The following is a 25754-nucleotide window of genomic DNA, read 5'->3' as shown; positions in this document are numbered from 1 at the left end:
GAGGCTTTAACGGACACAGGGAGAAGATCCCTTTTTGAGGGTGAAGAACCCCTCTGGCCGGTTTCGGAGTGCCTGGAACATTCTGAATATTGTCTTAGTTTAGTTTTGGACTCTTAGCTAGGTGATATGTATCCTTTTGGCCGTCCCATTCCAGAGGAGGAGCAACCTTTTGCAGCTCCCCGAATCACAGAACCAGATTCACCATGGCGTGCTTTGCCCCGAAAGGGAAAAATAGTGGTTATTGTGATATTCATCATTATATTTTTAGTAATCCTTGGGATACTGTTCTTCCTAGATGAAGCTTACCCTGTTCATAAGTTCGCCCCCACTCCTACAGTCTTGCCAGAGCATAATATGATTACTGTTGATTATGGTGAACAATGCATGAGGAAGGGCTATCGTGATAATGTTTTCATTAAGACTCTACATCATGCTCATGCCGTGTATAATGTGACCGACTGTTGGGTCTGTGGGTTGCTCCCTTCTGCTGCATATAAAAAGGATAGATTGTTGGCACTTCCCTTAACACCCGTGAATAGTTGTGTGGGTTGGTACACTTTGATTGGTATGGTGAAATTTTTCCAGCAGCCTGATTTTCTGAATCCCCGATTACCTGGTACAGGGTCGACGTTGACGATGCGAGTACGCCCTATGCTCACTTCATCCCTTAGACAGTTGTTTACCGACGGACGTTTTGATCAGACATTCTTAGAGACCTGCTCGAAGAAGGTAGAACGATTTGTGACACCCAACGACACTGACAAAGTGAGGGAAAGTTTTCTACAGTTGAACTCTTCCTTGGCCTATAGACATCCTCCTGCGACAAATAGTAGTGGTCGTTCTCTGGTACCTCTGGCAGTTGTTGGACCTTCACCCTTTTTCTGTATTTTGGGGAGGGGTCCTATTAAGGTGGGGGACAGCTCCTGCAATGTGACTGCTTCAATTCGCCTGCCCCTTAGTCCTTCTTTAGTTACTCCCCCGAATATTTATTTCGTATGCTGGGGTAATGAATACTTGTGGTTGCCTGAGGGTTGGGGTGGGATCTGTTACCTGGCCTATTTGCTTCCCCCCGTTTATGTGGCACCCTCAGATTATCATAAGACTCATCGGAGGTTTGCCATAATGCCTGGACAGCGTAAAAGGAGGGCACTCCAAGTTGAGGATGTTGATCAGACTGATACTTCTTTGCAGCAATTTACGGATTTTTCTAAGGGTTTACTGCCATTCTGGGGTCCTATCTTTAACAGTAGAGCTATTAGGAGACTCTCCAGGGTAATGGAAAAGGTAGTGAATACAGAGGCTGATATTGCAGCCAATATGTCCATTGAGATGCAGGCTATGAGATTATTTACGATCCAGAACAGGATGGTGCTTGACGTCATCCTCGCAGACAGGGGTGGAGCTTGTCGCGTCATCGGAACGTCTTGTTGTGTATATATTCCTGACTCGGCCCGACTGTTAACTTAGCTGTACAGAAGCTCCATAGATTGGCAGCTGAACTTCATCAGGATACGGGCACCTGGTCGTTAAAGACATGGTTGTGGAGTGTTTTCTCCTCCTGGGGTTGGAAGATTTTGATGGGTGTTGTGGGAGTCGTGGGTATATTACTGACTTGCTGTTTATGCATCTACTGCCTTCCCCCTTGTTGCTCCATGTGTGCCAGCAATTTACGAGTTCCTAGGAGACCCACACGCCAATATCCTGTTTCCAATGATGTGGAACTTCATGATGTTCATTGGTTAATGCTTATTGATGATGATATCTTCGATTGATCTGATACCTTGTCCCTAGCATTTGCTGTAAAGGCCTTTCTTTTAGCTAATAAAGGCTGCGCTCATGTTAGCCACATCCTGCTAAAAGGAGGGTCTGATAGGTTTAATTTCCCGATGCCCCGCCCATTTACATTTACGCTTATGAGTTAGCATGATGTGTCTAACCAATGATATATTCATTTATGCATTTACGTTTATATCCTTCATCTAATATTCATCTATGCGTGTGGTGATTATTATGTTTTCTTAGCTTAGCTTGTGTGCCACCATTTTGGAGTGTTTTTCCTCTGCGTGCGAGTCGCACTCGCTCCCCCTCCCATAGGAATAGAGAAAGAAATGCTAACGCAGTAGTTTTCCTTTCTCGGCTAACTGTGACCGAAACTATAACAAATTCACTATCAGTGGTGTTCTCATGTGCTGGGGACGCTGAGGCCTGGCTCCGCGGCCTTGGGCCGAGATAAGAAATGTTACCATCGCAGGTGCAGATGCCTCTTGTGTGAGGCCATTGTTCGCTCTTCTAGGGGTCCAGTATTTTTCCAGACTGGGCGTGTTTTACTCTAATGTATCCTGTTATAATGTATTGCTGTGATGAGATGAGTCAGTCCTCTCAGCGCACTCTTAGGGGTGAGGTCGGATGGGGCCCTCTCATATGGGAGTTTGTGGCCTAATAAAATTGCCTTGTTTATTCTTCTCCACTGTCCGGCTGACTTATTATTGGGTAACTATAGGTGAGTGTGGTAAGTCACTCGGGTGGATTTGAGCCACGCTTATCAATACGAAGGCTCAGTGTTCTTTCAATTTGTGATATCGGTCTTCAATCTTCCCATACTCATTAAATATTAGACATCAGCCTCGTAGTGTGAAGGCGTTCCGTATTAAAACCAATTTTGCCAGCGTCCTCCGAGTACGGGGAAAAGGCCAATTGCTACTATTCGGGTATCGGCGGTTTAAACCGCCGATACCCGAATAGTAGCAATAGTAGCAATTGTACTTTTTCTTTAGCTAAGATAAAGCACTGACTGGATACTGAATTATTAAATGATATTTTAAATCCTTGTGATTGGGTTGTCTAACTGTCATCTCCTTCCAGATTAAACATTGCACTGGTCTGACTGGCTATACTGGGAGTTAAGTGCCAAAGAGGTGTACTTGGGATTCGGTTGTTGATGCAACAGAAGAAGACTCCAGGACAACAGAGGTAAGTGGGCCCAACTGATTCTAAAAAAGCACAGTAGACTTATTTGCATTATGGCTCACCAACAGTATCCATATAGGGACTCGTAATTAAGGTTCCAACTGTAAAATACACACTTAAGCTAGCTAGAGAGTCTCTTAGAGGCAACAGACTGTCCACCTACTGTACAGGGTTGAAGTGCTGAATAGTCTTTCCTTTATATCTGTCATTCATGTGCATGTGCATGATAGCTGTTACCTAGCTTGCCCACTGTATTTATATTTGTACAAATGCAGTGTTGACTAGTCTTTCCTTTGTATCTTTATTCATGTACATGCTAGCTGTTACCTAGCATGCATGTTGTATTTATATTTGTACATAGATCCATGTTCTGTGTTCCTTCTCCCTGGTTGCCAACTCCCACAACTGCAGAAAGGATTGTCAGTACGTGGGCTCCTTATCTTCAATAAAGCAAGCTGAAGTTTTTGTAAAATACGAAGCTGCCTCTGAGCCTGTTTTCTTCAAAATAACGCACCTCTTCAAGGGTCTATAATCCAACCTCGCATGAATCTATTTGCTGATCTTTAGCTTTATTTGTCTTGTCACAGCTGCAAATGGAGAGGGATTGAGAGGACCTCTTAGAGAACAGTAACCTTTAGCTTAAGAGATGTCAGATCTTTAACCATGGTTTAAGAGTTAGATGGTATAACAGTGCTTGGAACTAAAACTATCAAATAGGTCTTGCTCTTTTGGAGTAACCACTTCAAGTCAGAAGTTCTTGTACTCTGCCCCTGAAAATCAAATAAGGTTGCGATTAAGATTTTCAAGGCTATACTTTTTGCTTTTCATCTGGACCGCTACAGAACAGAAGACCCTTTCTGAATGGCGCTTGTTCTGGCAATAGTTTCAAATGCAGGATGTGCGGATATTACTCCGAAGCAATGGAACATATAGGGGCCGATTCCGATCCGGTAAAATGCGCTCCGAATCGTCGTACGGAGAGTTTTTTCCCCATACGAATCGTACCCGTAGACGTCCCGTACGTACGACGAAGTACGATCCGTACCAGGTGCCAAACTCCGTACGAGTCGTACAGGACTCCGTACGACTCAAATCTCCGTACGAGTCTCACTCGGACCCGGCTGTACGCGACTTCACTACGGTTCGCGGCTGGTTTTTACGACCCAGCAAGTACGATTCGTGTCGGGTACGCGCCGTACGACCCTTTTCCTACGGGAGCCGAAAACAGTCGTAAACGCAGAGTTCGCGCCGAAAAAGGTACGGAACGCCCCCCGGGTACGGCACGTACCCCCCATGATCGCAGGGGTACGCGCCGTACCCCTGTGATCATGCGGGGTACGTGCCGTACACCCATCGTACATGGGGTACGCACCGTACCCCATGTACGGTGGGTGTACGGCACGTACCCCATGTACGCTGGGTGTACGGCACATACCCCGCATGATCACAGGGGTACGGCGCGTACCCCTGCGATCATGGGGGGTACGTGCCGTACGGTGTGTAGGTAATCGTGCGCTTTTCCGTACGAATCGACGTGTACCATACGAATCGCGTCCGGGTCGGCCGATCGGGATCGGAATCGTCCGGTCGTACGGCGTCCGTACGAGTCGTATGGAAACGGCTCCGGATACGATTCGTACGGACGGGGATTTTACCGGATCGGAATCGACCCCTTAGTGTGTGTATGCCCCGCAATGCTTACAGTCAGACGGTCAGTATTGCGAGAACAATGGATCAGGCTAGGAGTTCGGTCATGCCGCCAGACCATAATAGCTGCCTTAAATCCAGACAACATCAAGCTGAACTTTGGGCTTACCAAATTTGTCATCAAGGCATCAAAACTGTTGGGAGATACCAATGCTGCCAAATCTCCTTCACCTCAGTAGGGCGGCATTCACTCCGCAGGCTCAATAACAGAACCCTAGACTGCCATTAATAGCCGATTAGAACCTGGCTTCCTAGCTGAACATTATCTGCTTACAATGCTTTTGAGGGTTTTAAGCAAATTCACAGGTTCTGTATTTTTTATTCTGTGGTCTTTTTTACGAATGAATCAAATGTGTTTTTTCAATTGTAATGGTTTTAATTAATCAAACAATAAAGTCTTATTATAATTATCAAACAAAGACCCTAGAATTTAGCAAATTGCGCTTTTTCTGATATTATAATTTGGGCTCCCGGTTTTATGGAATTCATTTTTTCCACATTTCATCTTTATTTATCGATATATATTTTTCACTAATTGTATCTGTATTCATCCACATTTATTTGGGGGGTGGTTAAAAAATAAATGATGAAACTAGTATATTTGCACATTAATTTAATCAATAAATGTATACTCATACCTGAATGCTCAACAGGTTTCAATTATATGCACACCAATAAATGATAAATCAATACGCCTATATGAAAAGATACTAATGTTAGATAAATGCACTTTATGCACAAATAATGCAAGAGAAGACATGTTTCACATTCTATTTTTTGTTCATGCTATATAGAAACAAGAAGGAAATGGATAGTGCCATTGTGCCGTAATATCGGATCAACTTCGTATAAGGAAGCTGGTAGAATATTAATTACGGACACTAGTCAAGTAATTGTGTTTGGCATCAGTAGATTTCTCTTGGCTGTAAAATTCATTAGACAAAAATTGTCTCTGCCATTTTAAGCGTATCTAGTGAGAATTGTTAACTGGCTGTTATAATTCAATGTAATGCTTTTTTTATAACATTGTAAATATTTTAACAATCTTTTTAACCATATTTATTGAAGTGTGTTTCAAGCCCCAACCCACGATTTATCTGTGTAGGGTTACGGTAATTATTTGGTTATGCACCAGCACTTTTCTAGACTGTGTATATTTTTTTTTTTGTACATCTGTCGATAATAATGTGGTCATGTTTATTATGTATTTTGTATATCTTTTATGATGCAATTGCAACGAAATAAAGAATATTGAATTGAATACTAATGTTAGTATTGACCTTGACCTTATTTCCTGCTGATTAAGCCTCATTACTATAAATGTCTTTTTTTTTATCCCTCTTACCAGTCAATCTGGACAGGTATTGGCCTGGCAGTCATGAGTGATAGCATTTAGACTCATTCAAAAAAACAACCTAATTTCCATTTTATCCACATTTTACAAAAAAACTACAAACAGGAAAACAAACGGTTTTCTGCTGGTATTTATCTGTAAAAAATGGACAACTGGGAGCCTTAATTATAATTATGAAAACCTTTACCAAATGTTGTCCTACCACTCCTGATGGTTGCCATATTCGTGATTTGCCATTCTTTCTTTTCTACAAGAGCTTTATTATGTTATTAGCTTGCCTCATTCATTATACCATCCTCACTAATTCTACAAACTCTATAGCTGAGTTTTCTTTCACTGTTGCCAACTATTTTCACAAATTAAGCTACTTTTTAGTATTCTGCTGCTACCAGCATTCATGCGTATGCTGAACGGTTTTGTGTACTTGCAAATGTAATAGGAGCAGATTAACCAAAGTAATGAAATCAACTACCATTGTTTAGTGACATTTTCCCAAATCTTAGCTTGGGGAACAGGCACCTGCAAATCTTTTAAAAGCTGCTTTTCATAAGCCCTATTAGGGTGAGGCCTAAGCCTTTGTATCAGTGTGTTTTTAGAATGCATCATTTGCCACTGCTATCCCCAGAAACTAAAACTTAAATTTCTACATTCTGTTAGATCAACAGGCGCAATATCTTAGAATGCAACATTTGTAATTTCTTCAGCTAAAATGTCTTGTACATCACATATGGTCCACTAAAATGGCACCCCATTTAACACAATGTACCAGAACAGTGAAGAGTGACCACAACTACTTTTGACGTGGCCTCTAAAATTGACACTGGGGTGACTGGTTCAATTGTGACCCCAAAAGAAGTTTGAGTTTGCTGCACACCTGTGATTCCACATGGGGGTCTATAACTACTGTCACTGGAACCATGTGAAATTCAGGACTATGAGCCCCTAAGAGAAGAGCTGTTTATCTTGGTACCGGTCCATACATCAGCCACTCACCCAAATAGCGCCACAAAAACGATTTAGTGTTTTGGAGATGTGCCCTGCTTCAAGCAACAGGGGCAGATTCTGTGACATTGACCTGAATTGTGTTCTTTGCACATACACGTGCATTAATTACAGTGAGAGAATGGAAGTAAAACTGTGAGTATACACAGATTACGACGCTTTTTGGAGGAATTCACACGTACAGGGTAGAACCATCATTGCCCTCGCTTACGTAGCACTCCCTCGTGCTATGATCAGTCCCCTGGTGTGGCTCAGTTTAGGGCCTGTCTTCTACATGACGCTCGTGTTAGTTTTGGTCTGCCCTGTGATTTGCAAGCCTGGTATTCACCTAGATTCCTAATTATAAATAGACCTATATGGCACTAGGACCGGGCCTACAGTGCCCCGTGAGACTTTACGATTACGTCCTCGGAGTTTCCCATCCCCCCACCCGTTACCCGCCACCCGCCTAGATGCCTCCTAAGATGTCTTCCGCGCGCTCCCGCCCCCGCACCCCTCCTTGCTCTCACCCGCCGTGCGCGCCCCCGCAACCACCTGCAACCAATGGGGAGACAGGCCGAGTCCCGGGCACGAGCACGCGGGCCAGGTAGGCGGGGGCGCTGATAAACGTGTGCGGCCGTGCGCGCTCCCGCATTCCCTCAGGCTCGCGCGGCTCCCGCTCACCCTCCTTTGTGCGTCTTCAGCCCCCAGTGTAGCGGCTTCAGTACCGGCTCGATCCCCCCAATTCCCGGGCCATGGCGGACGAGAAGCCAAAGGTGAGCGCGTGGAGTAGGGGGGGGGCGTAGTTTGATGGGGCGGCAGGGCCTTCTATGGGAACGCGAGCTGCTGGGGGTGGGGGCGGGGTGAGGCGAAGCGAACGCCTGGTGGGAGGGGGAGCAAGGCCTGCACCGGGCGGGAAAGAATTGTAATCCTGCGCCGGAACGAACTACAGGGTCTAGGGAGCTGCATCTCCTGTACATACCGAGATCAGTTCCAGGCATGGTAGGAGGCCTACGTTGGGGGACTCCGTTCGGTATGAGGCTTGTGTTGTGGGGGGAGGAGTTGCAACTGATACGGGTTAAGCCCTTCAAAGTTTGTAGGTGAGCGCGTTTAGAAATGGGTCTCTGTTAATGCGGGTTCTAGTGTGACACTAGACTTGCAGCAGTGTTTGAGGGAAGAGTCCCGGATATTGGGGCTGTATTCACGGATTGTGGCCCCTTTCCAGGAAAATAGGTATTTATGGCTGCTTGGCTTGTGCAGTACTGGCACCCAAAGTAATGGGGTGTACTGGCCCTCGCAGAAGTTAAGCTGCCGGGTTGGAGAGGTGCTTATTAGAAATCATTACCAGTCCTTTGTATCTGGACAGCGGCGACCCCCTTGGCTTGACTATTGGTAATCTCGTGATATATGTAATTGGGGCTGGTGTTGGGTTGGCGTATGTTAGTCTTTTTGATGCTCTGCAGGTTGGTGATAATGTAGTTCATATTTATCAAGAGTGGCCTTTAATGGGTAGGCTAGTCTTGTAAGGTAATACTGAGTAATTGGCCCTTGGGGCCGTTAGAAGTTCTTTTGTTGTTTTGGTTTATTCAGAGGGGTTACCACCTGTACGAGTCTCGAGCCATTGGTTTGTGTTAATATCACTTCCCAAGGCAGCATTTCCGGGAATAATCTGATCCTAAGGAAAAATATAAATCCTGGGTTGGTAACGAGGTATTGAGACAGGCTTGCGACAATATAACGGGTTCCTGGCTTGGTATATACAAGTCAAATTTGTGCATAGCTTTTAATGTGATGCCTTTTCCTGAAGTGTTCAGGTTACAATAGACTCTTAGTGGACGAATTTCTCGTTAGTGCGGGGACTGGCTACGTTGTAAATGACATTAACACACCATACTTCAGACTACTTCCTTTTAATTTTATTTGCACTGCTTCATGCTGACCTTTGATGTCTTTACAGTTGGATATAGTCAAGAGATATTACTTTTGCTTCCTTGTTTTTTCCATTGGAACAATGCCTTTTTTTCCTGAACTGAAATGAATTCTGTTCTCTGCACATCGATTGATTTGTGCCTTCCTTTTTTCTTCCACAGGAAGGCGGAAAGACTGAAAACAATGACCACATCAACTTGAAGGTGGCGGGCCAGGATGGCTCCGTGGTGCAGTTCAAGATCAAAAGGCAAACGCCCCTTAGTAAACTAATGAAAGCCTACTGTGAACGACAGGTGAGAGCCTAGATAGAAGTGAACGCTTTAGTAAGCCAGTGAAAGCATACTGTCAACGACAGGTGATAGATGAAAGCCTACTGTCAGCGACAGGTAAGAGCCGAGATAGAAAATGAGCTTGTTTGCAAGAGTTAAGCTGGTCTCTTGAGGCTTTTTGATTTTGCTTCAGACAGCGATAGGTGAGTGACCTATGTTGTACACAAATAGCTTGACAGTGTCCCCTGGGCGGTCCATTGGTTAGCTTTCTTGTCAATCTTATTTGCTTCCTTAGTTATTCAATAGCTTTCCTTCCTCTTGTTTGAGCGCCCCCTTTAGAAAATAGTTTTTTTTATATTACTATGAAACGGGTTGCATGACTCTTCTCGTGGCTGTTTTCTTGCTATCAATACATTTGCTGCCTCCCCATCCCTTCTTCACCATACCCTGGTTCTGGTACCACCCCTCCCATGTTGCGGTGATTTTTCCTTTACCCCTATCCCATTTCTTTTGGTGGGCTTAGCAGCTTTTTATTTGGAACATTTATTTGTGATAATACATGCACCATTATAATGTACTGCTCCGAGATCTGCTCAATTTTAAAATAGTAGCTGTAGCGCCTTCATCCGTAATCATGCTTGCGCTGGTTGTTTTTATTTCTGATATTCAGCAACAAGCTTTGGCTAAGTCTACAGGTTGGCTAATAACTTTCAACGGCAATGTCTTTTGAGTTTGCCAATGCTTGCTTTTATGATGTGCCAGGCAGAACTGGTGTCATGTCCGCTGTGCAAGTAATATTTGAAATAACTTTAGTCTTCCCAACAAATTATCAACATCACCGGTAGCAGAACGTTCTGGCTTCTTGACTGCAAATCATAAATCCAGGAGGTATTAACTGTGGCACATCTGTATAGTACGAACTGCCTAGACTGACGTTTTAGCAGTGGCTCTTGTGTACTCGCGGGTTTGTATAGTCTGTTACAAGTTTTAAAAGGGGGCATGATTTTTCGTGCCAATCTGCTGTGGCGAAGTTTGTGTTCAGTCGTCTTCCTGAATGCCATCTACGTAGGATGGCTTGTGTATTTTCGCCCCCATATTGGATCAGTGGCGATTGAAGGAAGCTGTACATTGCATTCTGTTCATTTCAATAATGTGCACATCCTCCTTCACTTTTGGAACACCTTTGCGAAACCTCTACATAATTAGTATAATTTTAATGGTAACAGTTCACTTCCCAGGTCTGCAGTGTCTTTTTGTTTTTTGTTTCTAGTTTTCAAATTTTCTCAGCGACTAAATACTGCATTCATATTTTTTTAATGGTATAATATCTCCTACCCCTTGCTGTCTGCTTTAAGAAACTCCCAAGTCCTACAGAAGGCTCGGGTGTTTCACTGATGGTGGTGTCAGCTTTTCTGAGGCGCCACAAGATAAAATAAGTACGTCATGGGAGGAAGACAGTGCATGTTAGAATCTGATTTGCCTAGACTCTAGCTCTGTTCATATCACTGGCAGAGATTCCCACACTAAGTAAAACTACCTTCTAAAGTGCCCCAGGTTTGCGGGAAACGCTCTTATGCTGTGAATTTTTCTTCTTCTGTACAGGGCACTTTCATTTGGGTTATGGCTTTGGTTTATTGCCGACGTGGGTCACTGGTCCACATTGCCAGTGTGGCTGTATGTTATTTTTTTTTATAAATAAATAAAAGCAGTTGTATTAGAATTGTAAAAGTTGGGTGGGGTGGTGGCTCCAACATTGGAATCCAGAGTGTGGTGTCCTCGTGATGCCAGGGAGTGTACAGATAAAATGCACTCGTCCCCTTAGACTTGACAGGATTGAACTAACAAATGTGGCTTGGTTTTCTTGAATGCATGCAGCTTGTTTTGATGCGTTACCTGTATTTGTTCCAGGGTTTGTCCATGAGGCAGATCAGGTTCCGGTTTGATGGGCAGCCCATTAACGAGACAGACACACCTGCACAGGTGAGTGTTGGGGGGAGATATTTTTGTATAACAAAATAATAATCCGCACCATGGCTTTTTGTCACTTAGATCGCAGTCACATCAGGATCCATCTGAGTAACCTATTAAGAGCCAGGATTATTATTAACTGCAACATGTTGATGCAGGTTTCAGATCCCCTTAGGATTGGATCCTTTTGTAACTCGATTTCCCTATTTGGACTGTATTCCTCTAAGAAACTTCCTTCATGTCTTTTAAATACATAAATGCTTTCTAACTCCATTAAAGTAAACAAAAAGTGATGGCTGGGATGCGTGAATTAATCTTTGCCCTTGGCAAATACTCGAACCGCATCCCAGCTCATTTTTTATTGCTCACCATGCTACCACAGAGTGGACACATCCATATGCAAATCAGCCATGATCCCGCTCCAGTATGAATCGTTCAGCCTAAACTGCTGTGCCCTTTGTAAAACGTAACACAAGCAGTCCAAGGCTGGGTTTGCTCTAGTTTGGGCAATTCAGTCTGGTGCAGCTTGGTTCCAGTCGATCACTGGACCCGCATCTAGACATGCCAGTCTCACTTAGCGTGTCACACTAAAAGGTTAATTGACTAAGATGTGACCCACATGATTTCCTGTTCCTGTGATTAATTGGAGTATTCTATCCATGACTATGTTGTAGTTGACACCCTAAGTGCGACGGGTATGGTCACTGTGCCATAGGACTTCGGCTACACCCTGCTGACAAGTCCCCAACTAGAACGAAACCAGTATGGGGTTGCTTGTGATCTTGTCTTGTCATTTTATGCAGATTGGTAGGCCTTTGTCTAGAGTGGCACGGAGGTCAAAAACATATACTGGAATGCAACTCAAGTGATTGCCAGTGGCTAAGATTAATTGTTGCATTTCATCCATCACCTTGTTCTGCACCAGCTGTCATTCGTTTGGTCCTACTGTAACACACCCCTTATGGTCTTGTGCATTGTGGCCGTTCCAGATGCTCGAGTTTGGAAATTATAAACGCTTGTGCCGAAAATATGTATTATCACTAGTGCCACAAGTGGACCTCTTTGTCCCGCAGATGCTCAATTTTTACGTCTCACCTAGAGATATCCTTTCCTGTCTAGCAAGCCCTGTGTAAATGATAATTAGAACATGCTTTTATTCAAACAGTAGGTTAGGTCTCTTAATCTGTCGATCTGTTCAACTGTCATTCGTGTTTTGCTTTGGCCCAGCATGGGGCAGACGGTCAGCCAACAGCTCTAACAGTGATAGCATTTTTCCTGAACACATCCACCAAAACTGCTCTACAGTGCTGGAGCATGAGGGCCAATAGTCTACTTTCTCAATGCTTCCCCCCCCCCTAGTCTAAAGTCACCTGAAGCAGTCTTTGTCAATCACATCTTTTACTTAAGGGGGTCCTTCAACGTGCCCTCTTTATTCATTGATTTGTTTAAGTGTTCTCATTTTGTTTTGCCCACTACAAACACAAAGAACAATTGGTGGACGGAATGCTGAACAAAGTCAACACTCGCCCCCAGTACAGAGATCGGGGCCCAAGTCCATCCATTTTAAGTAGAACCTGGGCAGCGCATGCCCTGCTGTGTGCCATGCTGTAGTGGTGTATGTATTTGAAGCCCCACCCACACTCGGCCATGTCTTCATTTGTAACCTCCCATGAGGACTGGCCCAGGGGTGTAGAATTTAATATCTACTTGTCCATGGGGCAGGTTGCTTCATAAATCTGCTTGTCCTGTGACAAAATCCACTTGCCCCTTTGGTTCAGTGTAGTGCAGCCACAAATTATGGCAGCAATCTTATTATGAGTTCTGATAAAGCCTCTCTGATTATGCCAGTGCTCTTACCATAGCAGTGTTTGAATACTTGCCTTCCCCTTACGTTACCTCGTTTCAGTAGATCTACATACTGGGGCTGAAGGGAGTGGTAAGCAATAGTTCCAGGCTTAGATTGCCCTTTTGAGTCTGTGCAAACCTACTAACTTGCATGTTTTAAGGATTTTCAGCAACTCTAATCTTTTCCCATACTGAGAAATATTGGAAATTTACTTCTGACAATGGCAGACGTAAACCTTCCAGAGTTGGGGGGGGGGGGGGGGGTGGTTGTAGGGAAAGTGAACTTGCAAAACACTCTGATTTTCGCATGAGCAAATCTACACATGTATGTTTGCTCATGCTAAAATGCCGTTCACAAATTTTCTAGAAGTACTATTTCTTGTCTTGACACCTAGAATTACCATTCAATGTAATAATAGTAATTCCTCTGTGGCTAACTTACCCTCGGCGACTCTAAATCTAGAAGGGGACGCCGATAATAGTCTGACCCTCTGGATTAGACTCAGAACCCGGAAACAAACTAAAGTGGCCAAAGGGAAAGTATTAAAATCTAGACAGAAGGGTCCAAAGGGGGGTATGGATTGTAGGAACACAGGAGCTTCCAGTCTTAGTCCTCGAGTGCTTGTTCAAGAAGTAGCACAATCCGACGTAAATCCAAATCCTCTCAGTACTCGGGAAGAAGTAGACATCCCCAACCGAGTCTGTTACAGGAAACCAGGTGGTTTTTGAAAACCTTGTTAGAGGGATCACTGACTCACAGTTTAGCTCAATGACGACCCAGATAAGTTCACTCATCGATGACAGATTTGGCCGATTGGAGAAAAAAGTTGCACAACTGACCGAGGCGGTAGGGACCATTCGAAATCTAATGGACAAAATCCAGCCTTGCCATGGTACAAAGGGTATTAGTCCCTCCTGTATGGAGGGATCCTGGTCGTTAAACCATGATAGTGTGCAAGAGAGTCTCATGTGTCCATTCCTACATTGCGGGCTGTTGAAGCTGCAAAACCAAAGGAATCCAATAAGGAGGGAGTAGAGAGTAGACCTGGGCATGATGGATCAACTGACTCCCACCTGACAATGTTGAACCCTAACCCTGATACCCTAAGTTTACCACCTGCCTCCTGCCCATACGTAGTAATTCTTACCGGGGTCCTGGAATTAAAACAGGGTCCGTCTGAATCCTGGCTAACACTCAGTAACAAAGTGGCGGATTGACTGATCAAATTTAGGAATCTTAGACCCCAAAGCATAAATGAAGTCCTGATGGTCCGAAGAGTCTGGTGGGTCGGGGCTTCTTTAAAGACCATCTCCGGCGACTGTATAACTTTCGCCGACCACAACTGGTCCGTTTTCTTCTAAAGTCCAGGGAGGAAACTTTTTTTCCTCAAAGTACAAGTATTTCCTCCCTCCATCTAGGCTTCTTTTATAAACCGCTTCCTTGGCCTAAAGTAGTAGGGAATGGCTCAATCCTAACAGCAAATATGTTAGAGGCACTTTCCTCCCTAAACGCGTTGGAATGACAATCAATCCACCTAACCAGTACGTCTAGCCCAGAGAAAAGATCCAGCAAGTTTCATTTGGGGAATTCCTCTAGTTTGCCTCAAATGGTGGAAGAAAGGGTCTTGGCTCCACCACGTTCTATTCTGAATCCTAACATGGTCCTAGTAGAGATGGAGCAACTATCTCCTTTAGTTATTCCTGGCAACAGTTCCGCATTAAAATCTGCGTTCAAAAAATAACGTTCTCTTAAGTCCGGGCATTATGGTAAACGACCCACCTATAGTTAGAGCAGGGGGATCTGCACTATTAAGCTCCTTCGAGGAAAATACCCCGAGGGGGCTGCCACTCAGTATTGTCTTTTGGAACATTGCTGGCCTTTGATCAAAAGTCATCTACGAAGAGTGGCTGACCTTCTCGTGGAACTTTAGCATTCTCTGCCCCTAAGACGTGGGCTGTATCACCCATACATTTAACTGGTTATGTAACTTATTTTTCACCCGCGACTCCCTCAATCTCAGGGCGAGCAAAAGGTGGCCTTATGGTGTACATCTCTAATCTACTCGTAACTCGGGGAAATTACTCCCTCAAAACTGGTGGCTAACTTTCAAATAATCATTCTTGATATAAACCAACTAGATATTTTTATCATAGTTAATTTCGATAACTTGCAAAAAAATCTAGCTGATAGCCATTCTAAAGGAGATTCGCTACATTCTCATGGAACTTAATAACAAATATCAAAGGAAAAGAGTTTGTCATCTGGGGCGGCGATTTTAACCTTTTCCCGTGTGGCCACAACGATAATACAACCTGTGGCATACAAGATGAGAGCATGAACTTGCCCCATTTTCCACACACCCAGAGCGGGGATTGTCTAAATGAGACCATATTCATCCTAGAACTTGCTTTGGCGAATGAATTAGTGGTCCCCAGAGTACCACTGACCCTGACCTTTAATGGTAGAGGAGGTTCTACTTGTATTGATTTCATTTTTCTGTCCCGCAAGGCTGCTTCCATGATCTTGAACTTTAAAACTCACGTTAACGCCTTTAGGATGTTGCGGAAAGTGCTCCCTTTGCTCCCATTCCAGGCAAGGAGGGTTCTGGTCCAGGCCCTCATACTCTCCCGCCTGGACTATGGGAATGCTCTCTATATGGGAGCTCCGATTTCCGTCACCCAGGAGCTCCAAGTCACACAAAACAGTGCGGCCCGTTTACTCTATAACCTCCCCCGCTGGCAGTCAGCGAGGAATGCCCTAAAGGAGCTCCACTGGCTCCCTGTAGCGGCAAGAGTACAATTCAAGGCCATGTGCATTCTACACAAAGTCTTTCATCGCACAGGTCCCGCAATTCTTCATCCTTTGGCTACACCCTATGTCCAGCCCCGTTCCCTTCGTTCCTGTACCCTCCAGCTGGCCACTCCCACCAGAGTCGGGAAAGCCCACTGGGGAGGCCGCTCCTTCTCCCATACTGCGGCTAAGCTCTGGAACACCCTCCCTTTATCTCTCCGAGGTAACAGTAACCACATGTCCTTCAGGAAAGCTCTGAAAACGCACTTGTATGGTAAAATCTGCTGAACTGCCCGAGCTCGCGTTGAGTACTCAGTCACAAGCGCTGCGAGGCCTCCGGGTAGTCTAGCGCTATACAAGTGCAATTTTCATTCATTCATTAGTGGCCATTTTCCCAATTCTATTACTTTCTTTCCCTTCCGGGCAAGGGATGACTAAACAAATGGGAATATACTGTGAAGTAAACCTGGTCTTGAACAGAATAAATGGATACTCGCTAAAGTGGGACAATGTTGATCCGTCAAAGATAACTAAGGAAGTTGTGAAGAATTCCATGAATGCAATCCAAATATGTTTAGATGACTCCTTCTCCCCAAAAGGTTTTAGACAACTTCACTGTTATAACAAAATCTGTCAAGGAATTTTTACGCATTATCCCTAAAGGGAATAAGCGTAAATCAAAGGGCTGATTTAACAGCGCCTGTACCAAAGCACTTTTTTTTAAAAAACTGCCCTTCAGAACCCAGCAAGAGACAAGAGGGAAAATATTTGACTTAGAAAAATCTACCATTCCGCAATTAAAGCTAGGAAAGCTAAATTGAAACAGGAATTATGGGTTGAACTTCATAAGAGCTGCTCAATGAAAGAAAATATCGCTTTTTGGAAGATAATAAAATCCCCTTTCTTGTCTGGACTCAGGGAAACTGATAAAATAGATATAGCCATCGACGAATCATCTTGGGTGGAACATTTTCCCCAGATTTTTGAATCAACTGACTGAGTACTCACAGTCCCAGAATCAATGGGGCTTTAACAGCTCTTCTATTAAACCCCTGGACAATAATGCAGTACGGTGTGTATAGAGTCCACCAACCCCAAAGGTATAACAGAGGTTAGAGTCAGAACTGACCTTACTCTCCAAAGTGGTAGCTTGGTCGAGCAGTAAGGCAGTACCAGAGGACCGTGTAAAGCATTTGTTGCACACACTCAAGAACATGAACTCCAGGCCAATTGTTATTATATCCTTAGATATAGTTTTATTTTTAGAACCAACAGTTATAAAAATGTTTCAAGTTATGAGTACTCAAGTAAATACTTTGCAGAGGAGCTATAGTTTGAGCTCACAACAATTACAGGATAGCTAGTAAGCAACACAGTTCTGAAACACATTCTAGCATTGAGCTCAATGGGTTTTTCACAGTAAGTGCAGTTGATTACTTTATGGATTACTTTGGTAGTTCCAGGACTAGATCTCAGATTCAGTCCTGGGGTCTAAGCTGAAACCATATTAGCGAAAACGTTTTAGTTACTGTGATGAATTTTCCTGAATATAAATGTTTTAAAAGTTCACACTTAGAAACTTTTCAAGGTAATTCTGACAATGTTATTCAATGGGAGGAAATTCAGGTTACAGGTAAAGTACGATCGCGTTAATTTTGTAACCCAGCACTAGTCTCCTAGAGCCAGCACTGGGGTCTTTCAAAACAGGTAGGCAAATGCGTTTCAGTATTTAGTACGATTTCTAAAGAATATTTGCAGTTTTCAAAAGTAGACACTTGGATGAAATTTCATAGAAAAGCAGACAATGGGATCCTATGGAGAAAATACAGGTTACAGGTAAACCCGCTTCAGTACTGGGCTGAAAGGTACAGTACTGGCTTCTCTCCTGATCACAGGTGAGTACTTTTGAATTCGGACTTTGGCTGATTTTATAGGATTATTTTCAGCTTATAAAACTTCACACTTGGAAAATTTTCAAGTCAAAATGGGTCACTGTTATCCAATGGCAGGTAAGTGAATTACCGGTTTCCAGGTAAGTACTTGGTTGGGGAAGTTAGGGTTCTGGGCATAGACTTCGGGGTCCCCCAAGGTCAGGTGAGTACAGTTACTTCACTCTCAGCGGCACAGGGGCGGCCGGGTGCAGAGGTAGGTAGGCCCAATGTTATCCAATGAGGGTAAGGGGGCCTTCGGTTGGTGGCTGCTGGCTAGCAGACCACGCGGCTCTGGAAGCTGGGCTCCGGGTCACTTGCTCGGGGCAAGAAGGGAAGTAGGCTAGGGCAAAGAGGTTACAGCCAGCGGCACTCGGGCGGCTAGGTGCAGGGTGCTTTTGAGCCGTCTGGCGCTCAATGTTTTCCATTGAGGATCTTGAAAAAGGAGCAAAGGCTCTGGGACGGTGACTCTCCAGGGGCGACCAGCACTTCGAGAGGTAAATTGGGATGATGGAGCACAGGTAGGTACCCCAAAGGGAGGCACAGGGGGCTGCGGGGTGCAGGGATGTCTTGGGGGGTCTGAAGAGCTTACCCTCGACTGTTCGCGGTTGGGGTGGCCCCTGGTTCTGAGTGTGCAGGCGTCGGCTGGTTTGTCGAGGAGGGTCTGGGCACTGGACTTCGGGTCCCAGTCGCGGGGGGGACGACCTTGTGGTCTTGGTTCGGATTGGCCCGGGCTCGGCTGATGCAGAGTGGGCTGGTCCGGAGCTTCCTGGTGTGCACCAGGTGGGTTGTTGCAGCAGAGCCTCTGCTGATGGGAGTCCCACTCTTCGAGAGGGTCAAGGCAGGCAGGTCCTCTGGGTGTCCCAAGGTTGCTGTCCGCGGAGGTCGCCGGGATTAGGCAGGAGCAGGTTCCAGGATCAACAGGCCGGTAGGGCTGGGGCCAAGTCAGTTGTTGTTGTCCTGTTAGCAGCTGCGCGGTGGGCCTTCTTGATCTTATTTCTTCTTTTGATATCTGGATCTGAGGAAGGAAGGTTTAGGGAGCCCCTAAATACATTTAGGGGTGTTACAGGTAGGGCAGGGACCAATGGGTCCCTATCCTGGGGTGAGGACACCCCCTAGCCTGCTCCTCTCCTGTGGGAGGAGGGCAGGAGCTTAGCTGGGAATAGGGCAGGGCTCCCCATCTACAAGATGGCCGGAGCCCGTGGTCGTGCTTCACCTCGCCTCCTCCACCTGAGGGGTGGAGTTGACAAAGGTTTGCACACCCTCCTTCCTGACGTAGTTTTTCCCGCAAGTCTTCCCGCCAGAGTGGGGGTAGAACGGGTTGGGGGCCAGTTGCTGGGTACAGCAAATGGTCTGGAGAAGCTCTGAGGCGGTATGCCTTTGAAGCTTCTCCCTGTCCATCCTGGGGGAGGAGACATAGCACCTTTCCCAGGATGTGCATTGTTGCAGGCTTAGGAGTGCGGGGTGCTCTCCACCCAGGGGTCCAGCAACATGTCTGCTGTGTGGCAGCCTCTGCAGCCACTCAGCCCAGACTTGGATTGTAGGTTCGGGTTATGGAGGGCATCTCTAAGATGCCCTCTCGTGCATCTTACATTAAATCCCACACTGGCATCAGTGCGGGTTTAATGTGCTGAGAAGTTTGGTACCAAACTTGTCAATTCTCAGTGTAGCCATTATGGTGCTGTGGAGTTCGTAATGACAACCTCCCATCACCATATACTCTTAAATGGCATCACTGCACTTACAGTGCCCAAGAATGGCCCTGGGTACTGTAGGGGCCCAGGGCTCATGCACCTGTGCCCTCACCTCTGGCATAGGGCACCCAGCTAGAGGGGTGACTGAAGTATGCCAGGGCAGTGGGTTATGTGGGCATGGCACACAGGGATGTGTGCCATGTCGACTCTTGGTTTGGTTCTGTACTTAGGCACTCAGCCTGCAAAGGCAGTGTGGGTGCCAGGGTACAGGGCCCCTGAGGGTGGTACAATAAGTGCTGCAGCCCTCAGGGGTCTTCTCTGGTCGCCATGCCTAGGGTACCTTTTATTAAGGGCTGACCGGTGGCCGGAGATGCCAATTGGGTATTTTGTTTCAGCATAGCTTTTCTTTCTAGGGAAGGAACACATGCCCTGGGTACCTGATTGGCAGGGACCCAGGGCACACTCACTCAAAGCACATCAGCAAAAAGTGGGGCATATTCCATCTTGGTCCCTGTATTTAAAAAAGGTGATTGTCCAAGTCCATCTTGTTATCGACCCATCTCGTTACTGGACTCCCTGGGAAACGAGATCCTGTCAGGTCTCCCGTATGGGTTTAGGGAAGGTATGGGCACAACTGAGCAAGTTTTAAACTCCACTCTTTTAATGGGTAAATGTTAATGCGAGGGGTGGGAGACTTCACATGGCATACGTAGATCTAACATCCGCTTTCGATTGCGTAAGCCATTTGAAACTGTGGGGCATTTGAACAGACATGGGTATTTATCTCTCCTTAGTCAACTTCCTGCACGAAATGTACGCCAACGCCACTGCCAGGGTGAGATTTGGAGCGAGAGGGGAGCTGACCGCGCCGTTTAGGGTTGAGAGGGTGTCGGGCAGGGTTGTGTCCTGACCCCTTCCTTTTTACACTATACAAATGGCTTGGAAGCAGCCATGTTGGAGGGGTGCCAGGACCTTCCATTCCTCCAAAATCGCCCCATACCCGCTCTCCTCTTTGCGGGCGACTCTGTGATAATTGCACGTACTCCCCTGGAACTCCACCGCTCACTCAACAGATGCAATTCCTATGTTTAGTTTAGACTTGAAAATCAATATAAAAAATACTTTTATTGTGAGCGCAGGCCAAGACATAAAAAAGGGGAGATTTTTATTAACAATACCACGGTGGAGAATATGAATACCTATCTTGGAATTTTAATAGATGACAAATGCACCTGGAGAAAAGCTATTGAGGCCAGAAAACTGTTAATCTTAAGGTCTACCTCGGCGCTAGTACGTTTTTCACAGAGGCTAGGCAAAAACCCAGCTGAGATGATTCTTGTGTATCAGGCAAAATGCATTAGCACTGCCATCTATGGAGCAGGGGTGTGGGGCTATGTACAGGTGGAAGCCCTCCAAAAGGTGAACAGTTTTTTGAGGTTCCTCCTCGCTGTCCCTCAAGGTATTGGCTGCCACCTAGAACTAGGCTTGCCCTTTATCACAGATATTATAAAAATGCAGCCAATTCTATTGTGGCATTGGCATTGCCTTTGGTCATCTTCCAAGTTAGTTTTTACTCCAAGCCTTGTGAAATACTGCCTTGCACTCGATAATTCAGTTAAGATCGGTTGGCTCCTATGTCAAGATGTTTTTGCAAGACTTGGGTCTAGTAAAATACTGCTATAACCCTCTACTAATCTCAGAGCTATCGAGAAAAAGGTTGAAAAACCTATGCCTGAGAAGATTTGCGCCTGGCCTCTGAAGTCAACAAAAATTCGATTCAACATTCACTATTGATACCATCTTGCTTGGCCACTCAGCCTTATTTAATTGGTAATCTGAATGGTTATGATAGGTTTCTGTTGACCCGCTGCAGGTTCAAAAATTTTCACCGATAGGTAACCTTTCCTAAAACTAATTTATTTTTATTTATTTTCAAAGTTTTATATAGCGCGAACAAGATCTTTGCAGATATCAGAGCGCTTTACAGAAAAAAAGGGCTGGGGGAAACAAGAGGGTGATTAAACAAACTATTGGGTACAGTATAGTAGTCGGTAGTAAGTGAATAGCAAAATATGATAGCAATCGGATAAAAACATAATACAAAAAGACAATCGGAAAACCAATAATACAAGAATGGTGCAGAGTCTTTGATCCAATAAAAATAGAGTTCAGGTGAATTTAGCCATAAGGATGGCTTTTACCTCTTTCTTAAAAAATGTAGTGGAGGAGATAAGCCTGGTTTCAGGAGGGAGTGCATTCCAGATCCCGGGTGCCATTCCAGAGAAGGAGCGTTTGTATGTTTTTTCCTTCCTGAACCTTCGAGGTTTCAGGAGATTTTTTGTGCTTCTATTGGATCTCGAGCCTCCTGATATAGTCAGCTTTTGAGTGAGGTAGTCGGGTGACTTGTGGTGTACGGCCAAGTGTCATATAGGCGATTTTCAGCTGTATTCTGGCTTCAAACGGTAGCCAGTTCAGGGACTTCAAGTCAGGGGATATATGCGAATGTTTCCTTGATCCAGTGATAAGTCTCGCTGCAGCGTTCAAGGAGGCTCTTAGGGGTGCAGTTGTTGATAGGGGGAGTCCGCTGAGACACAATTCCGTAGTCTATGCGTGGGATGACTAGGGATTGTACAGCAGTTTGGAAGTCCTTAGCTGGGAAGAAGGGTTTAAGTTTCCTCAAAGTGTTGATTTGGAAATTAGCTCCTTTGGTTGCTTTGCTAATGTGCTGCTGCATGTTGAGATTGGCGTCAAAGTGTGATGCCTAAGGATTTCGCAGAGTCCACGATGGTGGGTTGGACATTGAGTGCAGTTAGGTGCTTGAGCCTGGTTTGGGTGATGGCGATTTTCGCAGGAGGTGAGATCAGAAGGAACTCCGTTTTCAGAGCATTTAGTTTGAGGTGGTTGTTGGCCAACCATGATTGGGTGTTTCTGAGCGTGGAGTTCAGAAGTTTGATGTCTTCCGGGGATTGTAGTTTGAGGTAGAGTTGAGTGTCATCGGCATACATGTGAAAGTGTACATTAGAAGCTTGAAGCAAGGTGGTGAGTGGTTCCATGACTAGGTTGAACAATGTGGGGGAAAGGGAAGATCCTTGTGGAACGCCTAATGTAACAGGCACAGATGAGGACATGTTGTTGATATTGAACTTCTGAGACCGGTTATGTAGGAAGGAAGTAAACCATTTTAGAAAAGTTCCGGATAAACCCATTCTGGTGTTTAACAGCTCCCGCAGATTCTCATGTTTGACAGTGTCAAATGCTGAGGAGAGATCAAGTAGGATGAGGAGGCAGGAATCGTTGTGATCAAGGATTTGGAGGGCGTCATCAATTGTGTGTCATAGCCGTTTCCGTACTATGTCTTGCTCGGAAGCCTGATTGATGAGGGTTGAGGCGGTCAAACTCCTCAATGTGTTTTGTCAGTTGGAGTTGAACGCATTTTTCCAGCAGTTTGGCCAGGGTGGGGATATTGGTGATAGGGCGGTAATTGTTTAGGTCAGTAGGGTCAGCTGTAGGTTTCTTGAGTATCTGCGTGACTTGCCCCACCTTGAGGGAGTCGGGATGAGTCCTTGTTGCAGGGAACTGTTAATGATTTTAGTCAAGAGTGGGAGGAGCAGGGGGGTGAAGTCTTTTACAGCATTAGCAGGTAAGGGGTCTGTGAGGTGATTAGAGGGTTTCAAGGTGCCGAGCAGTTTGTTAATTGCTTCTTCAGAGTAGGTGTCGAAGGATGACCATGCCGCGTTGTTTTTAGGTTAAGTGGTAGTTATGCTGATGTGGCTGGGGTATTGGCTTACATCATTGAGGAGATCACTTCTTATAATCAGTCTTTAGCTTAAAGAAAGCAGAGAAGTCTTCACAGGATGGTATATCGCTTGTTGTGCTGTTTGATTGTAGAGGTTGTAACTTGCTTTGAGTTTTGACTAGTTCGAACAGTTTTCTTGGTTGGTTTTTTGCTTGGTCGAGCTGAAGGCTGAAGAAGTCTGATTTCGAGCGCTTGATTTTCCTAAAGTAGGCATTTCTCTTATTCTTAAGAGTTTTAAGGTGCAGTGCTGAGGGGTCTGATCTCCAGGTGCGCTCTGCCATTCGCATGGGACGTCTGTCTTCATTGAGTCTACCATCATACCATGGGTTCGAGTTCTTGGTGGAGACTCTCTTCCGTTGCAGGGGGCGGCTTCGTTGATTATTGAGGTCATAGTCGAGGTAGAGGTCGGTCAGAAATTGTACGTCCGATACGCCCGAAGGGGGAAGGAGGAGACTGCAGGTGTGGGAAGGCAAGGAGTTGGGGGTAAGTTTCTTCAGGTCCCTTTTCCAGATCTTGGATTTGGTGGGTTGTGCCGGGTTAAGTTTAACTTTTTCATTGATGAAGAATGTGATGGTCTGACCAGTCACAGGGTTGGATTGCCCCCAATTGGGTAGAGTCCTCTTTGGCGATAAGGTCGAGGATAGAGCCTTTGTCATGTGTCGGGCTGTTGCATATTTGGGTGAGGTCAAGCGCATTAAGGAAAGTTTTGAGACTATTCACTGCGTCATTTTGATCGTTCCAGTGGAGATTGAAGTCACGCAGGTAGATTTGAGTGTCCATGAGTTGTTGGGTGAAGGTTGAAGGTGAGGTTGTCCCCGTGCGGGTGGTAGATGACATGTAAAGAGCATACAGGTTTACCCTCGCTGGTGATATCGAGGCAGATGAGTTCACAGGAAGTGAGGGAGGGGGAGGTGACTTTAGTAACAGAGAGGTTGCTCCTAAAAATGCATGCGATTCCCCTGCCCGTCTTGCCGGACCTGTCGAGTCTAATGATGTGGTAGTTGGGGGGGGGGGGGGGGGGGGGGGGGACTAGAATGTCCATTATAGGTGTAGAGGATTCAGTTAGCCAGGTTTCAGTCAGAATGGCTAGGTCCAGGTCCATTGTTATGATGAGATCCGCGATGTCTGAGGAATGTCTAGGGGCTGATCTGCAGTTGAGTAGGATGCAGTGTTCTAGGGAGAGGGGGACTATTCTGAGGTTATTGGGGACAGAGCTTCTGTTGCTTTGTGTGGGGGGGCCTAAGGGGATTTGAGAGAATCGTGGGTATGGGGAGGTGTGGTGTGGTTGAGTGGTTTAAGGGACCTGGGACATATGAGCGGAGGAGGGTGTGTATGTCGTGGTCCGAAAGGGGATTTAGGGCGCGTCGGGGTGGTTGGTGTCTTTGCGAGCGGGGAAAGAGGGCCAGTGCGGGGAGTATTGAGTGAAAGGGTCTGTGTGGGGGGATTTGTTGGGCGAGGAAGTGGTGGTGGGTAGGAGGTGTCTGGGGTGTGTGAAGAGAAGTTCTTTGATGGTGTGAAGATCTTCTTTGACTTGGAGGAGGGTGGACATAATCATGTCCAGAGTTGGATTGGGGATGGTGTTGGGGATGAGGCGTGGGCTGGTTGAACAGGGAACTAGAGTGGGGGGGGGGAGGGGTGCGCTAGCGTTAGTGCAGGGCTCTGCGGTAATAGTGTGGGATGGCATTGGTCAGGTGAGAGTTTGGGGTGCAAGGTGTGGATGAGGTAGGGGGGAGGTTGGTGGCATAGGTGAGGGTGTTGGTGGGAGGCGGCGAAGGTGAGTTGGGGGATGAGTGTAGGCTGGAGATGGTGGGAGTGCAGGTAAGGTAGTGGGGGCTCAGAAAGGGGGGGAGAGGAGGGGGGAATAAGGTAAGGGAGGTGGCGTGTTCTGAAAGACTAGTTGGGAGAGTGGGGTAATGGGGAGTGGGAGATGGTCCTGCAGCAGGGAGGGGGGAGAGTTCAGGGAGGTGGTGGGTTCTGCGAAACTCGTAGGGGGAGTGGAGGTGTGAAGGGTGTATGAAGGGGAGTGATCTACGCCTGTGATTGCAGGGTGTGATGAAGTTACGGTGGGTGACTGACTAGAGCGCTGGGGGGAGGGGAGAGGTGCGTGTCGTTCAGAGGCTGTGCTAGGTTACCTCCGCCTGCTTCAACACCCTCCGCCTGCTCTGCAAGATCTACAGATGGACCCCCACTGAAGCCAGAAGAACGGCCACTCCAGCACTTGTCAGCAGCAGGGTGGACTACGGCAACACCCTCTACGCAGGAACCGCAGCCTTACTCCAGAAAAGCCTCCAATGCCTACAAAACGCCTCTGCTCGCCACATCACCACCCACCTGAGATCTGCTCTGGCTCCCGGTCAACAAGAGAATCGCCTTCAAGCTCCTCACCCCCACTGACAAAGTGCTCCACAACACCGGACCAGCATACTTTAATAAATGACTGTCCTTCTACACCCTGAACCGCCAGCTTCGCTCTGCCGACCTCGCACTCACCACCGTCCCATGCATCCGCCGAATGACCACAGGCG

The 25754-nt window shown here is 46.0% G+C and overlaps 1 protein-coding gene across 2 annotated transcripts in view; it reads left to right on the top strand.

Moving 5' to 3' along the window:
* The first annotated feature begins 7627 nt into the window (after positions 1-7627).
* Positions 7628-25754, top strand: part of SUMO2 (small ubiquitin like modifier 2) — a 31511-nt gene continuing 13384 nt past the window's right edge. The window contains exons 1-3 of one of the 2 annotated variants that reach the window (XM_078654506.1): positions 7628-7785; positions 9112-9231; positions 11116-11187. In XM_078654506.1, coding sequence (XP_078510632.1) covers positions 7765-7785; positions 9112-9231; positions 11116-11187 — 213 coding nt within the window. In that variant the 5' untranslated portion in view covers positions 7628-7764. Of the gene's footprint in view, positions 7786-9099; positions 9232-11115; positions 11188-25754 lie in introns of both variants that reach the window. The other variant, XM_078654505.1, reaches the window with a different exon arrangement.

Source organism: Lissotriton helveticus, chromosome 7 (genome assembly GCF_964261635.1).
Source record: "Lissotriton helveticus chromosome 7, aLisHel1.1, whole genome shotgun sequence".
Taxonomy (NCBI): domain Eukaryota; kingdom Metazoa; phylum Chordata; class Amphibia; order Caudata; family Salamandridae; genus Lissotriton; species Lissotriton helveticus.
Note: the sequence above shows the minus strand (reverse complement) of the source record. Positions and strands in the feature narration are given on the sequence as shown.